Source organism: Rhinoderma darwinii, chromosome 1 (genome assembly GCF_050947455.1).
Source record: "Rhinoderma darwinii isolate aRhiDar2 chromosome 1, aRhiDar2.hap1, whole genome shotgun sequence".
NCBI lineage: Eukaryota > Metazoa > Chordata > Amphibia > Anura > Rhinodermatidae > Rhinoderma > Rhinoderma darwinii.
In genome coordinates this window covers 37214171-37228428 of record NC_134687.1, presented here as the reverse complement: position 1 = coordinate 37228428, position 14258 = coordinate 37214171, and the positions used below count along the sequence as shown (strand labels likewise).

General features: G+C 41.3%; 1 protein-coding gene across 1 annotated transcript in view; it reads left to right on the top strand.

Moving 5' to 3' along the window:
• SH3TC1 (SH3 domain and tetratricopeptide repeats 1) overlaps positions 1–14258 on the top strand; it is a 56327-nt gene that overhangs the window by 832 nt on the left and 41237 nt on the right. The window contains exons 2-5 of the mRNA XM_075857560.1: positions 2952–3261; positions 8326–8418; positions 11213–11334; positions 13387–13492. Coding sequence (XP_075713675.1) covers positions 3003–3261; positions 8326–8418; positions 11213–11334; positions 13387–13492 — 580 coding nt within the window. The 5' untranslated portion in view covers positions 2952–3002. The remainder of the gene's footprint in view (positions 1–2951; positions 3262–8325; positions 8419–11212; positions 11335–13386; positions 13493–14258) is intronic.

The window sequence follows — 14258 nt, the reverse complement described above, 5'->3', positions numbered from 1 at the left end:
AATGTATCAACCCCGCGCCGTTCATACGTATAATATTCTCGTGTAGCCATGGTGATGGGGGATCAGACGGCAGTTGTGGGAAGTGTAAATTTTGGGTCCCATTATCTTAATGGTAGACTGTAATGCTATAATCTACAATTGGCTGTACTACATCTGGAATCCAGTTATTTCGAAAACTTTTTTTTTAAATGTCCAAAACTTTCCTGTCACGCTAAATAGTCTGTCCCACTATATCAGGATATAAATAAATCTGAATTATTTGTTATTCTGCTGTTTGTTACTGAGAAGCAAATAGACAAGTTAAAGAATAACCGCAGGAAGAAAACATTAGCAAGTTGCCGTTGTGAGATTAATATGTAGCAATGTGTCGCTGCTTTCTATTTGTTTAATAGAATAAACTGCGAACGTGAACATGTAGAGGGAAGCCGGGTCAATGTCGCACTGGTAAAGGGAAGGTTAATGGATTCTGGAAACATTTGTGAGCTTGATTATATTAATTTATACTTGCAGTCCTATGTAAAGCCACAACTAACACATTGACAAACCTAGCACTGCTACATCTTACAAACTGAGCACTTCTAAATCATTCCGCTTTCTATACCTGACAAATTCAGCATTGATACACCTGACTGACTCAACTCTGCTACACCTGACAAACTCAGCAATACTACATCTAACAAATTTAGCACTAGTACATCTGAGTCATAGATAGGATTTACTTCACTGAGTTTTGTTACCCTAGCCCTGTATCTGAATCTGAATGGCTTGTTGGCAAACGCTCATTCATCTGAATGACTGAATGGCCGCCATGTAATACTACATTTCTCCTGCAGTGGCCGCTGCAGAAGAGATATCTGGCTGGTTGAGGCTTCAGGAGCTGAATCCACGGTGATCGACTGATTGATACACCGGCTCCAATATGAGAGGGGTTTTCTGTGATGAGACAACCCACTTACCTTCCTCTAAGACCAAATTATACCCTACAGTATACAAAGTTATTTAGTTGTCTAAATTATTTACAATATGGACCCCAAAATGTCGCACAAAATCAGTTGTAAGTTCAATGGTTCAAACTGTAGAGAATCAACGACAAACATTTCTAGAAAGAAACAGAAGAGCCAAAGACCTCTCCTAAAAGGTGGGAATCCCAAGTTTGGACCCCCACCTATAAGACACTTATGGTGATGATATACATTAGTCTGACTACCCCTTTGAGTAATTTCATAGAATGTAGAACTTTATTTTTTTTGCAACTTTCGTTTTATTTAGCAATTTCCTTATTAAGCAAAACACAATGAAAAACTAAAGATGTAAAAACATTTCCTATAATGACAGTACTAAGAAACATTCCTTCAGAGACAGGAGCATTTCCTATAGAGACAGTACTAGAGACATTTCCTATAGAGATAATACTAGAAACATTTCCTATAGAGACAGTATTAACATTTCCTATAGAGACAGTACTAGAGACATTTCCTATAGAGACAGTACAAGAGACATTTCCTATAGAGATTGTACTAGAAGCATTTCCTATAGATATAGTAGTACGAACATTTCCTATAGAGACAGTACTAGGAACATTTCCTATAGAGACAGTACTAGGAACATTTCTTATAGAGACAGTACAAGAAACATTTCCTATAGAGACAGTACTAGAAACATTTCCTTCAGAGATGGTACTAGAAACATTTCCTATAGAGATTGTACTAGAGACATTTCCTATAGAGATAGTACTAGGAACATTTCTAGAGATAGTACTAGAAACATTTCCTATAGAGACAGTACTAGGAACATTTCCTATAGAGACAGTACTAGGAACATTTCCTATAGAGACAGTACTAGGAACATTTCCTATAGAGACAGCACTAGAGACATTTCCTATAGAGACAGTACTAGGAACATTTCCTATAGAGACAGTGCTAGGAACATTTCCTATAGAGTCAGTACAAGGAACATTTCCTATAGAGACAGAACTAAGAATATTTCCTATACGGACAGAACTGAGAACGTTGCCTTTAGAGGCAGTACTAGGAATATTTATTTTTATATAAAGACAGTACTAAAAACATTTCCTATAGAGACAGTGCTAGGAACATTTCCTATAGAGACAGTGCTAGGAACATTTCCTATAGAGACAGTACTAGAGACATTTCCTATAGAGACAGTACTAGAGACATTTCCTATAGAGACAGAACTAAGAATATTTCCTATACGGACAGAACTGAGAACATTGTCTTTAGAGGCAGTACTAGGAATATATTTTTTTTATATATAGAGACAGTACTAAAAACATTTCCTATAGAGACAAAACTGACAACATTTCTATTTACTATCAGTTTCTGAGAAGATAGTACAAAAGTGACAACCAGTATCACTGCACTTCCTGTTGTTACTTTTACAACAAAACAGAAAAAGAAAGATGTGATTATGTCTGTACTAAGAGAAACATGATGACCCAATTTGACATCTGATTTACTAATATATGAACAATTTTGTGGGTGTTCATTGGCAAATTAGGGGTTTACAAATCTTTTGCTATTTGGGATTCAAATGTTGCTTAATCTGAAGCTGTATACTCATAGTTATCTTCTGATGACGTCATCATTGTCACTTCTGGACATGCAGAAACAACAGTGTGTGAGATACTACAGTTTTTGCTTTCAGCAGGGGAACTAACCATTAGAATACTGCAGTGAATTGTGGGAGAAGAAAGAATTATTGAGCAAAAAATATTAGTCAGTAACTTATTCTATCTAAATAACGCATTTCACTCAGGGTCATTTATAATGCTCTAGTTTAGTGTTGACTAGAGGTGAGCTGTAACGTGGTACAGAGAATGCTATTGATTGGTGTCCAAAGATCTCGTCCTGTATTTAAAGATCCTTTACTTCATTTTCTTCATTATTTTCATGATACCTTAGTAAATGGACAGGCTGATTTTCAATTTACAGGCCAGATCTGTCCATTATTACAATGCAAATATCGTAAGGCCAGACTAGACGATGGAACCCGATGTTGTAGATGGCATCTCCACTTATACCAAGGTTCACATACTTCACCCAATTGAAGAAGACGATTCAGAAGAAATTGAACCACCGATGGAACCTGCAAAACGATCATTATCAGACGCTAAGCGTCCAGAACATTTAGAAGAATGCGCCAATGGAGAAAGTCAGAGGTGTGGAGATACAGCGACTGTTCAGAGCTCCCGATCCATTGTTGCTTCGATTCAAAAAGTTATATCCTCCCTAGGACCCAATGGTAAGAGATTGGGCTTCATACTTAATGATTATTATTATTATTTGTGTATGCATTTTTAACAATGGCATTGAAGAATGGATGCGGACCAGCACTCCAGCCATCCGCTGTAGGTGTAAGTAGCATTTGATGACCCTAGTCACACAACTCTATGGTCATCTAAGTTTGGTTTAGTAGACCCATGGGTGTTGCAGCTGTTATATGGTCACTAAAATGTATGACGGCCATGTGAAACCGGAGTTTTTTTTGTTTGCCAGTAAGGACAGAGCCTTAGGCTTCATGTACACGACCGAATTACGACTCTATACATCCTCCAAGTTGTACTGAGACATAATTGGGCACGTATAGAAATCTTTGGGGCCTTACTATACTTCTGATATCAAACAGAGATGCCTGGAGGTCTTTTTTAAATGATTCCAAATTGTGCCATGTGCCACTGTATTATGGAGGTATGCTCCCCTAGAAGCAATGCTTCTAGGGGAAAAAATATTCAAAATACTGTTGTATGGAACATCTTGTCGAGGTACACAGAGTGACTCCATACAGCCTCCTGTCGCGTGTATGAGGTATAAGACTGTTTTTGGGTTAACAAAAATCATAGACAACATTTTTTTTTAAAAAGTATGCACTACGTCTTCTAATTCTGATAAGTAAATCCGCTATACAACAATCCAAAAATTCCAATAGTCTGTCCAATACCCCTTTTAAACTCCAGTCAAAAACGAAAAATTTACATTGGTTTTCATGAGACACCTGCAATTATGTACAGGTAAAAAAAAACTTGTAATATGTCATAGAAAGTTCTCATTGACGGTAGTTCCAGCACTCTGATCGTCACAATAACTAGAAGGAAGGAGCTGCAACGTTCTTCAGAGCACTCTGCCCCTCCGGCTCAATCAGCTGCGAAAGGGGTTTTCCAGGATATAACATTTATGGCCTTTCCTTAGGATAGGTGATCATGGTATGATCGCCGGGGGTCCCACCAGTTAGCAGAAGAAAGGGGAAGCGGCGCTTCAATGAATGGGCTGAACCTGGTTGAGCTGCCGTACTAGGGAGAGCCACACTCATATGGATGTTGCTGTGCTGGTACTGCAGGGAAGGGGCTGCGGCACTTCATCTAGCGCCACTGCGCCTTTATTCTGTTGATCGGTGGGTGTCCGTGGGTTGGTACCTCCACCAATCATACAATTATGGTTATATTCTGTAAAACCCCTTTAATGACGATTTCTAATGATATGAGGTTTTACATAGCGCTTGAATATTGATAAACCCATCCCATTGTGTATACATGTAATCCCTCTAAATCTTCCATGTGGGCCACTCCATTGCTAACACTAATTGGGCACTTGCAGCAGTGGGTTTTATGGATGTATGAATCTTAGACTTTTTATAACAGTTCATATACAAGGAGCTTTCAATCTAGAAATCCATCCATGGTTTGGGGTAAATTGTGGGAATGTATTTTTTGCCAACTGTGTTTTAAAAATAAGCAATGGGACTGGGCTGTTCATGATTAGATTGTATAGAAACATCTGTACGGGCTGTGCAGATAGGGCAGAATTTATTGGCTTCTGTCCTGTAATAACAGCATATTCTGCATGGCTGCCAGACTATAGGACATCTGCTTAGGTTCAGTTTAGCTGACACAACTTTGTTTTTGTTTTTCTGCTCCTGATAAGAAAATACTGTTGGATGTGGGAGAACAAGCTCTGTGTGAACCTTCTTGAGCTTTACTTTTTGATGACTGCATACACAGTATATGTTCACCTTTAATCACCATTTTAGTTATGGAATTAATCTACATAAAAAAGTTCATTCACTTTATAAATGCATTACATTATTTATTTTGTTTATCCTGAGTTACATCCTGTATTATACTTCAGAGCTGCATTCACAAATCTGCAGTCTTCAGAACTGAAATTTTCCAGCATCGGAGGTGTAGGTGCGGTTAAAACCGAATGTAAAATACACACACGAAAACTGCATGCATTTTTAACCGCAATGTAACACATCAAACCATGGTAAAAACGCATGCGGTTTTCGAAAGTGATTTTTACTGCACCTCAATTGCAATGTCTGAATACACCCTAACAAATGTCTGTATGCTAATCGAGCCGGACATGTGGCTGTATTCACATTACTTAGGTGCTGTGGACACGGTCATGTAATCCTGATTGGCCAATCAGCCAAGTGGGATGGAAAACTAACGTACAAAGTGCACTCAGGAGATCAAGACGCCACTCAGTGTGTGCAGTAGCACCGGCTGGCCGGTTTTTCTTAGGGCATCTGTCAGATATAAAGTCCAGACACCCTAATGGGGCATATGTACATGGGTTGTTATGAGACAACCCCTGTAGTCAAATGTTGTACACCATTCCACAAGGGTCCCACCTCTTTGCCTAAATGGGGATGTCTGGTTTTATCAAATTAAAGAGTTATTAAACTTTTAAAAAACTTCTGACATGTCTTAGTGACATGTCAGAAGTTTTGATTGGTGGGGGTTCGAGCACTGAGACCCCCACCGTTCGCTAAAACGAAGTGACAGAAGCACTCTGGTGAGTGCTGAGCCGCTTCTTCGCTGATCGGTTTTCTCGGAAAGCCGAGTAATTGGTGTAAGGACTCAGTAGAAAGTCTATGGGCCCGTACACCAACTGCTCGGCTTTCCGAGAAAAGCCGATCAGAAATGAAGCGGCTCAGCGCTCACCTGAGCGCTTCTGCCGCTTCGCTTCCACAATCGGTGGAGGTCTCTGTGCGCGGACCCACACCGATGTCAGAAGTTTTCTAAAAGTTTAGTTACCCTTTAATGTTATCTTTTTTTTTATAATTAAAAGTTATACAATTTTCCAATATACTTTCTGTATTAATTCCTCGCAGTTTTCATGATCTCTGCTTGTTGTTATTCAGTAGGAACATTTCCTGTTTACTTCCAGTTGATACAATTCTGTCCATGGTCATGTGATGGACACACAGGTGCAGGGATCCTTAGAAGACACAGCTCTGATACACAAATTGTAACGAGCCGTGCACCAGTGTGGCCATCACATGACCATGGACAGAATTTTATCCACTGGAAGTAAATGTTCTTACTTATTAACAACAAGCAGAGATCTTGAAAACTCGAAAGAATTAATACAGAAGGTATATTGGAAAATTGTATAACTTTTAATTATACAAAACATAACATTCATTTGCTGAAACTGGACAACCCTTTTAAATGCGTCTCAAAGAAAAAAGGGAGAAAACGGAATGATAGAGCGAAGATATTGAGCAGTTGTGTGTCTCACTCTTTTGTCGTATTACCTACAATGAGATTGTGGGAAAACTCTGCCCAAATCTACAGTGTCACTACAGCAGTAACACATATGGACTCACATGTGATGAGTGTGTATAATCATGGCCGCCATCAGGAAATTCTAAGCCCCCTACAGCCAAGGAGTCTGAGCCTACCGCCTCCCATCATTACTGGAGGGGCAACAGAACGTGGCGGGAGGGGAGTCAGGGGTAAGAAACAACCTGTGGAGGGGCAGGGCAGAGACAATAGGGGGTCAGGGACTCTTGACTAAGGGTATTTCCGAGTCATACCGAATATGAGTTCTACCTATCTCCCACACCACCCCTTCCCCTGTAAGCCCCAAACTTTCATGAAGCAATAGACAGACACGCTGAGTGACAGTGGAAATTTATGGCCACAACAGCCTCTTTATTAAATTACAACCATTTGTAAATAACCATATATAAACACAAAACAAACATATATACTGTATATCTCAAAACATGTAAGCATTCACAATATATATACACACACATAGCAACAATAACTACTCCTAGGGAGGTCTATTAGGGCACCTTGTTGCATAGTACCAGAAAATTGCCCCCCCCCCAGCCGCACCGCTCCGACTCGGGAGGTTGACAAATATGTCGCAGGTACTGCACACTTTTAACCCCAGTCCCCCGGGAACTATCCCTGTGGGGAAGACCACCGTTCCGTTACAATCCAAAATCCACCAGCAGGCGGCCCCCTTTCCAACAAACGGCTCTTTTGAAAGTGCCCTGAAAGATCTCCCTAATGCAGGCTGTCATGGCAGGAAGATGGAGATGAAAAGCCCTCACCCGGACACCAAGATGCTCAAACCACAGGACGGGTGGGCTGTTGCTGGTCTGAATGAGCTGCTGCTTCTTTCCTCCTGCATAAGAAAAAGACACAAACAAAGAGAGAAGGGGGCCAGTTTCTTACTTCTTATTAACCAATACCTTCTCTCTAGCTCCCCCTCCTGCTACCCCTCCCTGACCTGACCTTGCCCTGACTTACCTAAAATTGACCTGGCTTAAACCTCTATTCCCTGCTAACCCAGTCATGCCGGGCCTACACTATACTGCGCTTGTTCTGTGCCCTCTCTTTCAGGGGGCAAGGGGTAGAGACTAGGTGGCAGGACTCTTTCGGGTGGTTGGAGAGAACTGGAAGAATAGAAAGTAGGTGGGGTGGTAGGCGGGCCGGGGAAGACGCAAGCAGTCAGGGGCTCTGTGGAGGGTTGGGGGGGACGACAGTTGGGCAGGAGCTCTGTGAGATTGTAGGGGGGGGGGACATTGAAAAAAAAATCATTGCACTGTACCTCCTGCATGTACAAAGCCCAATCAATCACCAAAGTCTTTGTCTCCTCCTCACAGATGGCACACTCACATCACCTGCGTCGACCCAGACCACATGCCAAAATTAATTCAGAGCAGCACCCTCAAAAAATTCAGACCCCAGACCAGTCCCCTATGTACTTACCGCTCCTGCTTCTGATACTGGGCCCGTTCCTTTATCCTAAATAACTACTGCTGGGGCTCTGCTAAAAAGTTTCACAAGATACTAAAGTTACATGCGGCGGCGGGTGGCCCTCTTTTTTTAAATCTTTGTCATCGGGTCCCTGATGGTAGTACCAGCCCTTTTTCCCTGATGGCGGCTCTGTGTATAGAACGTATCTTTCCACTACTAATATTAATACCATGTGACTGAGCAGATACATTAAATGAGTTCCACCATCTTAGAAGATGTCTTACCAAGTCTAACATTTTTCTTTACAGCTGCCTCTTCAGTTCCAGATTTCATTCACATTAATGATTGCTTTAAAGATAGGTCGGAAAAAATCCCTGATCAAAGAGATGCTTTGGTATCAGGTAAAGATTTTCTTATCCATAAATTTGGAAGCTTCTGTTTCTTAGCCTCAGTGTGCGCCAGTTACCTGATCATTTAATTTTTCTGACTGCTAGTTTGTTGCTTGTAATAACCTGCTGTAATGTAATGTAAATCATTTCTCCATAAACTGATGTCCTGGGGAAATTGCGCATGAACAGTCAGTCTAAACATGTAGAGCTGTAGTGTAAAGCATGAGGGATGGACAGCAGCAGCCTAAACCGCTAATGAACCAAGAACTATTATTTAGAGTTTCCTACACCTCCCTTAGATAATGCTGCTAAGTTGCAGGTAAGCAGGGGTATTTATTTTTGGAGAAGTCTGGCAGGGCGTATGTCCTGGGCGTTGGTAGAAGCTTCCACCTCTAGACTATCACTTATACATCATAGTGATCATAGAAAAAGGAACTTTCCCATAAAGGAATATTTTTTAGGGTATGTTCTGTGGGGTGACCTGGTGTTTTAAAGATAAAGGGAACTTAAGATGAAAATCCATAATTGTTAGAAGGGTCCCTTGACAATAAGCTGTTCACCAAGATCATCCTGAACAGAGGACCCCCCTCTATTAATTTAGAATTCCCTAATAGGATATATGAAAAAAAAAAGAACATTTAAACTGGGGAACCCCTTTGACCCAGACCAACAAAATAAATTATTAAAATGTTGCCAAAATACATCAGAGGACTTTTGGTACTTGTAATATACTGGGATTAAACTGAGATTTGCATGTGGATATTTTGCCTTTTATATGTGTGCAGGGTATAAAGTTGGCCAATATTTCCATTATATCACTAGTGTCCCTCACTTCATTTCAAAGAAATACAGAGATTTTCTCTTTGTCAGATGTAAATCAGACATGTCCTAAAACTGGTATTGGTGGATTCCCACTTTTATTGGGTAAATGGCAGTGCATGTACTCGGCCTTAATGGGTTGAACACCGCACAACACACTTTAAAGGGTATTCCCATCGTAGATTTTTATGCCATATAAACAAAATATGCCATAAATGTATAAGTACGGGTCCCACCTCTGAGGCCCGCTCCTATCTCCATTCAAGATTCAGAAACTCCCATATTAATTTGTCGTAAATGGAGCCACATTCTGCACCTAAATAACAACGAGGCAATGAGGTGGGACAGGGGTCGGGGACCCCTGTTCTGAGCTACGGTAAGTAAGGGTCCCAAATGTGGGACCCACAGCTATTAGACATTTACGGCACATCCTGTGTATATGCCATAAATGTCTATGATGGTAATATCCCTTTAATGATTGATATGAAATTACAATTAGGAGCCAAAGGTCTTTTTTGAAACTTCGGGGGCCCCAATGCAAAATGTAAAAGGGGTCCCCACCTACCATGTGCAATTTATAATACATTGTGGCAAAGGGGCCTTTGAGCTCTCACAGGCACCAGGGTCCATGTGCAATGGCTACCACTGTACCCTCTATACCCCCAAAATATACAAATTCATGCTCAGCTTGCAGTGATAAGAGATCTGCACGGCTACATCCCACAAGATTAGGAGAACTAATTTATACAGAAAAGGAAGTGTTTTTGTCATTAACCTCTAAGGGAAGGAAACTGGCCAGGAAATTAATGTATTTCACAGGTCCTGATATGACACAACAGTCAGTAAGTCTGGTAAACAATGTAAAATGCTGACAAATATAGTGTCTTGATCGTATATAATAGTATAATACCTAGAGACCCAGTGCAGTAAGATATGCATAAAATTAAAAAAAACATATACTCATATGCTGCAGTGATTTCAGAAAGTATTTACCCTCTTTCAGATGTTCTTATTTGTTACACTTAATCTTGGTCCTTAGCCTGGGGCTTCGTGGGACTTTTTGTAGCACAAATTTCCCAATTTTAACTAACTATCCGGCCATATGATTATAATATTCCTGTGGACTGCAGCTCGCACTCGATGGGAGTCCCATAGCAAAAAAAACGAAATTGGGGCCATCTGCTGTGGCTGATTTATGCATCATCCTTGCAGTAGGAGGGCCTGATGCTTGATGCCCTCCACTACCCCATTTGCCATCCCTCAAAGTAGAATAAAAGGACAAGACCTTTAACCCTTGTGAATAGGAGGAGCCTCGTGGAGGGAAATTTGGGTAAATCTTACCTTTACCGGTCTGCCCCCCCCCTCCCATTTCCCAGGGCCCCCATAGCAGATGCATTCTTGGATGCAGGTAAGGAATCCATTATCTGGGATTGTATAGAACCTAAATAGATTGTCAGTAGTCACCAGATCATTCTCCATCTCAACCTGTCTTATTAAAGGGGTTGTCCACTTTCCGAAAACTGATGACCTATCCACCGAATAGGTCATCACTATATAATTGGTGCGTGTCCGACATCCGGACCCCGCACCGATCCTCAACTCCAGCTGCCTCAGTGCACCGAATGTTTGGAACGGTATGCAGTAGATGGAGCCGGAAGTAGATGGCTCCAAACACTGCATATCGGTGGTACGGCAGAGCGGCAGCTCTGCTCCTATGCACTTGAATAGGAGAAGAGCTGCAGCACTGCAAGCTCAGCCGCTATTCTTTGACCAGAGCCATCTGCTTCTGTCAACATCGTCCGGCGTCCAGAGGCAGCTGGAGTGGCGGATCGTTGCATGGTCCGGGTGTCGGACACGCACCGATCATATACTGATGACTGATCCAGTGGATAGGTCATCAGTTGTCAGAAAGTGGAAAACCCCTGTGATGAATTTTTTCTAAAAATAACATGTTGCAGATAATACAGTCAATGCTCGTTTCTCATAGATCTCAACATCCATCTTGTTATGGTTCGAAGAGGTGTCCCTGATCCACAACTGCAAGAAGAGCTCAGGAACAGACTCCGTCTACTGGAGAATGACAACAAGGAGGTGGCGGCAGTCTTCTGCGTGAGTTCAGATGTTTCTATGATGGGGCCTCTCATATCTTCCTACTTAATAATCTTGAAGAGAGGGATACAATGGCAGCTGTCAAGACTGGAAGTGCTTGCGGCAAATATTATTGGCTAAAGCTACGTTATCTGCTGTTTTATATGGTGCCAACTCATTTTGGAAAATGTGTTTTTGAGATTTTGATTTCTTCAACCATTAATGGAAAATTACATCAAGGAGACAGAAGTCATCACTTTTACCCAAGTCTAAAGCACCTGCATTATGTACACTAGTGCTGGGTAATGGTGGCCATCTTCCCCTGAGAAATCCAGTGGGAAAACGTTAGAGGTGCATCATAAAGATCAAAAGTTTTGCAGAGTAGTAGATGTTAATAAAGTGGAGAAAGGTGCTCTGAAGTTCTCCCCAGCTCCCTACTGTAGGTGCTTATAATTTTTGGACTTAGCCTAGAAAATAGTGTGCAATGAAACTGTTCGTTAGGCAATCTAAATTACTTTTTGTGTAAAAACAATGGAAATTCTGTTTTAATAGAGTAGAACCCAGTCCAGTATCCTCATCCAAGTAGCTGCAAATATTGTCTCTCACCCTGGAGGAATCAGCACAACGATGCATTACACAGAGAGCCCATTGAATTAAAGAGGCTCTGTCACCAGATTTTGCAGCCCCTATCTGCTATTGCAGCAGATCGGCGCTGCAATGTAGATTACAGTAACGTTTTTATTTTTAAAAAACAAGCATTTTTGGCCAAGTTATGACCATTTTTGTATTTATGCAAATGAGGCTTGCAAAAGTACAACTGGGCGTGTTTACAGTAAAAGTACAACTGGGCGTGTATTATGTGCGTACATCGGGGCGTTTTTACTCCTTTTACTAGCTGGGCGTTCTGACGAGTAGCATCATCCACTTCTCTTCAGAACGCCCAGCTTCTGGCAGATCACGCTGTGACGTCACTTCCCCAGGTCCTGCATCGTGTCAGGCGAGCGAGGACACATCGGCACCAGAGGCTACAGTTGATTCTGCAGCAGCATCGGCGTTTGCAGGTAAGTAGCTACATCGACTTACCTGCAAACGCCGATGCTGCTGCAGAATCATCTGTAGCCTCTGGTGCCGATGTGTCCTCGCTCGTCCGACACGATGCAGGACCTGTGAGTGACGTCACAGCGTGATCTCTCGAGAACACGGCTGTGTCTGCACTGTCAGAAGCTGGGCGTTCTGAAGAGAAGTGGATGATACTTCTCGTCAGAACGCCCAGCTAGTAAAAGTAGTAAAAACGCCCCGATGTACGCACATAATACACGCCCAGTTGTACTTTTACTTTTCAACACGCCCAGTTGTACTTTTGCAAGCCTCATTTGCATAAATACAAAAATGGTCATAACTTGGCCAAAAATGCTCGTTTTTTAAAAATAAAAACTTTACTGTAATCTACATTGCAGCGCCGATCTGCTGCAATAGCAGATAGGGGTTGCAAAATCTGGTGACAGAGCCTCTTTAAGTGGGAACTGCTGTAATGCTTATTTTCTCCTATTGTGGCACTGCAGGGAAATTGAACACTTCCTGATGGATTCCTTTACAGATTACAGATGATCGCTGGGGGTCCCAGTAGAGGGCCAACTTGTAAAGAGTTAGAAGGTTCTTCTAATAAAAACGTATTGTCCAAAGCAGATAGCCCTTTTAAGTTTAAAATAATATAAACCGAAAAGCCTCTAACAAGGGTAAAAAACGGGAAAGATTTTCAATGAGTTGTCTAAAACGTCATATATTCTTCCTATGAGTACTGTCGCACTCTTCAATGCAACATTGATGGGTTTTTCCACTGAACCAAATTGAATCAGATTGGTGGGGTTACAGCAGCTATCCTAAAAATGTTATCTGTTTTTTATTAGTGAAATTTATTAAATAGTACTCTAAGTCTGCTGCTACTTCTCCTTTCCAGCTAGTGGATTATCAGGTGGTTTCCTAAACTTTACTTACCAAGAATTAAGTTCATTTATAGTTTACACAGGATGTTAAATAAAAGTTCATCAAATATTGTCTGTTTCTATTTTATAGGAGCTTTCGGCTCGCCTGTTGTCTATTGAGAGTGATAAGGACTTAATAACTGTGACATTCAGAACGTTTGAAGAGATATGGAAATTTTCCACCTACTATTCCCTAGGTAAAGAAAAAAATAATAATAATTTTTTTATCAAAGACCTCCAGTGGAAACACAACTTTTCATGTCTGCATTTCCCCCCTGACTGTATATCACACTCTACACGTCTTTTATGTACACTGTACTTACTTTTTCCACTGCTGCCTTGTCTGTGCTTTAAAAAAGCCTCCATCTTGATTCTTATATTTTCCCAGCTTTCTCTTCCTCTCTGCTTTGCTATAAATCCTATGATGCTTCAGCACAGGATCACATGACCAGCTAAGGACCATACCATTCCTGCATGCTGGGGAACACTGTAATCATCATTCTCTCTATATTCTCCCAAATACGCTGAGAAACCATAAGTATACAGACAGGGAGGCTGCACTATATTCTTCTACATTATACCTGTGTGACAGAAACCTTTCTGAGTATCAGTGGTGGCTGATGATAGAAGTTTCTGTCCCCCACTGTGCAAAACTAGTGTGGTACAGGAACTGCTGAAGCCTGTGATGGGTGACACATAGATCTCAGACCTCCATAGACTCAAGTAGAGAAAGCGCGTTACCGAGCCGGATTCACACTGCTGATAAGCAACCATCCCAGTCTGATATATAGAGATAGAAGCAGCAAGAAAAATAATAGGTGAGAGACTCACACATGGAATACCAGAATGGTACACGAGTATTCGTTTGGGAAAGTTTAGTTTTGCCGGAGTGTCCCTTTACAGGATTATTCCCACCTGAGACATTTGTGGCATATCAACAATATATGGAATAAATGTTAGATA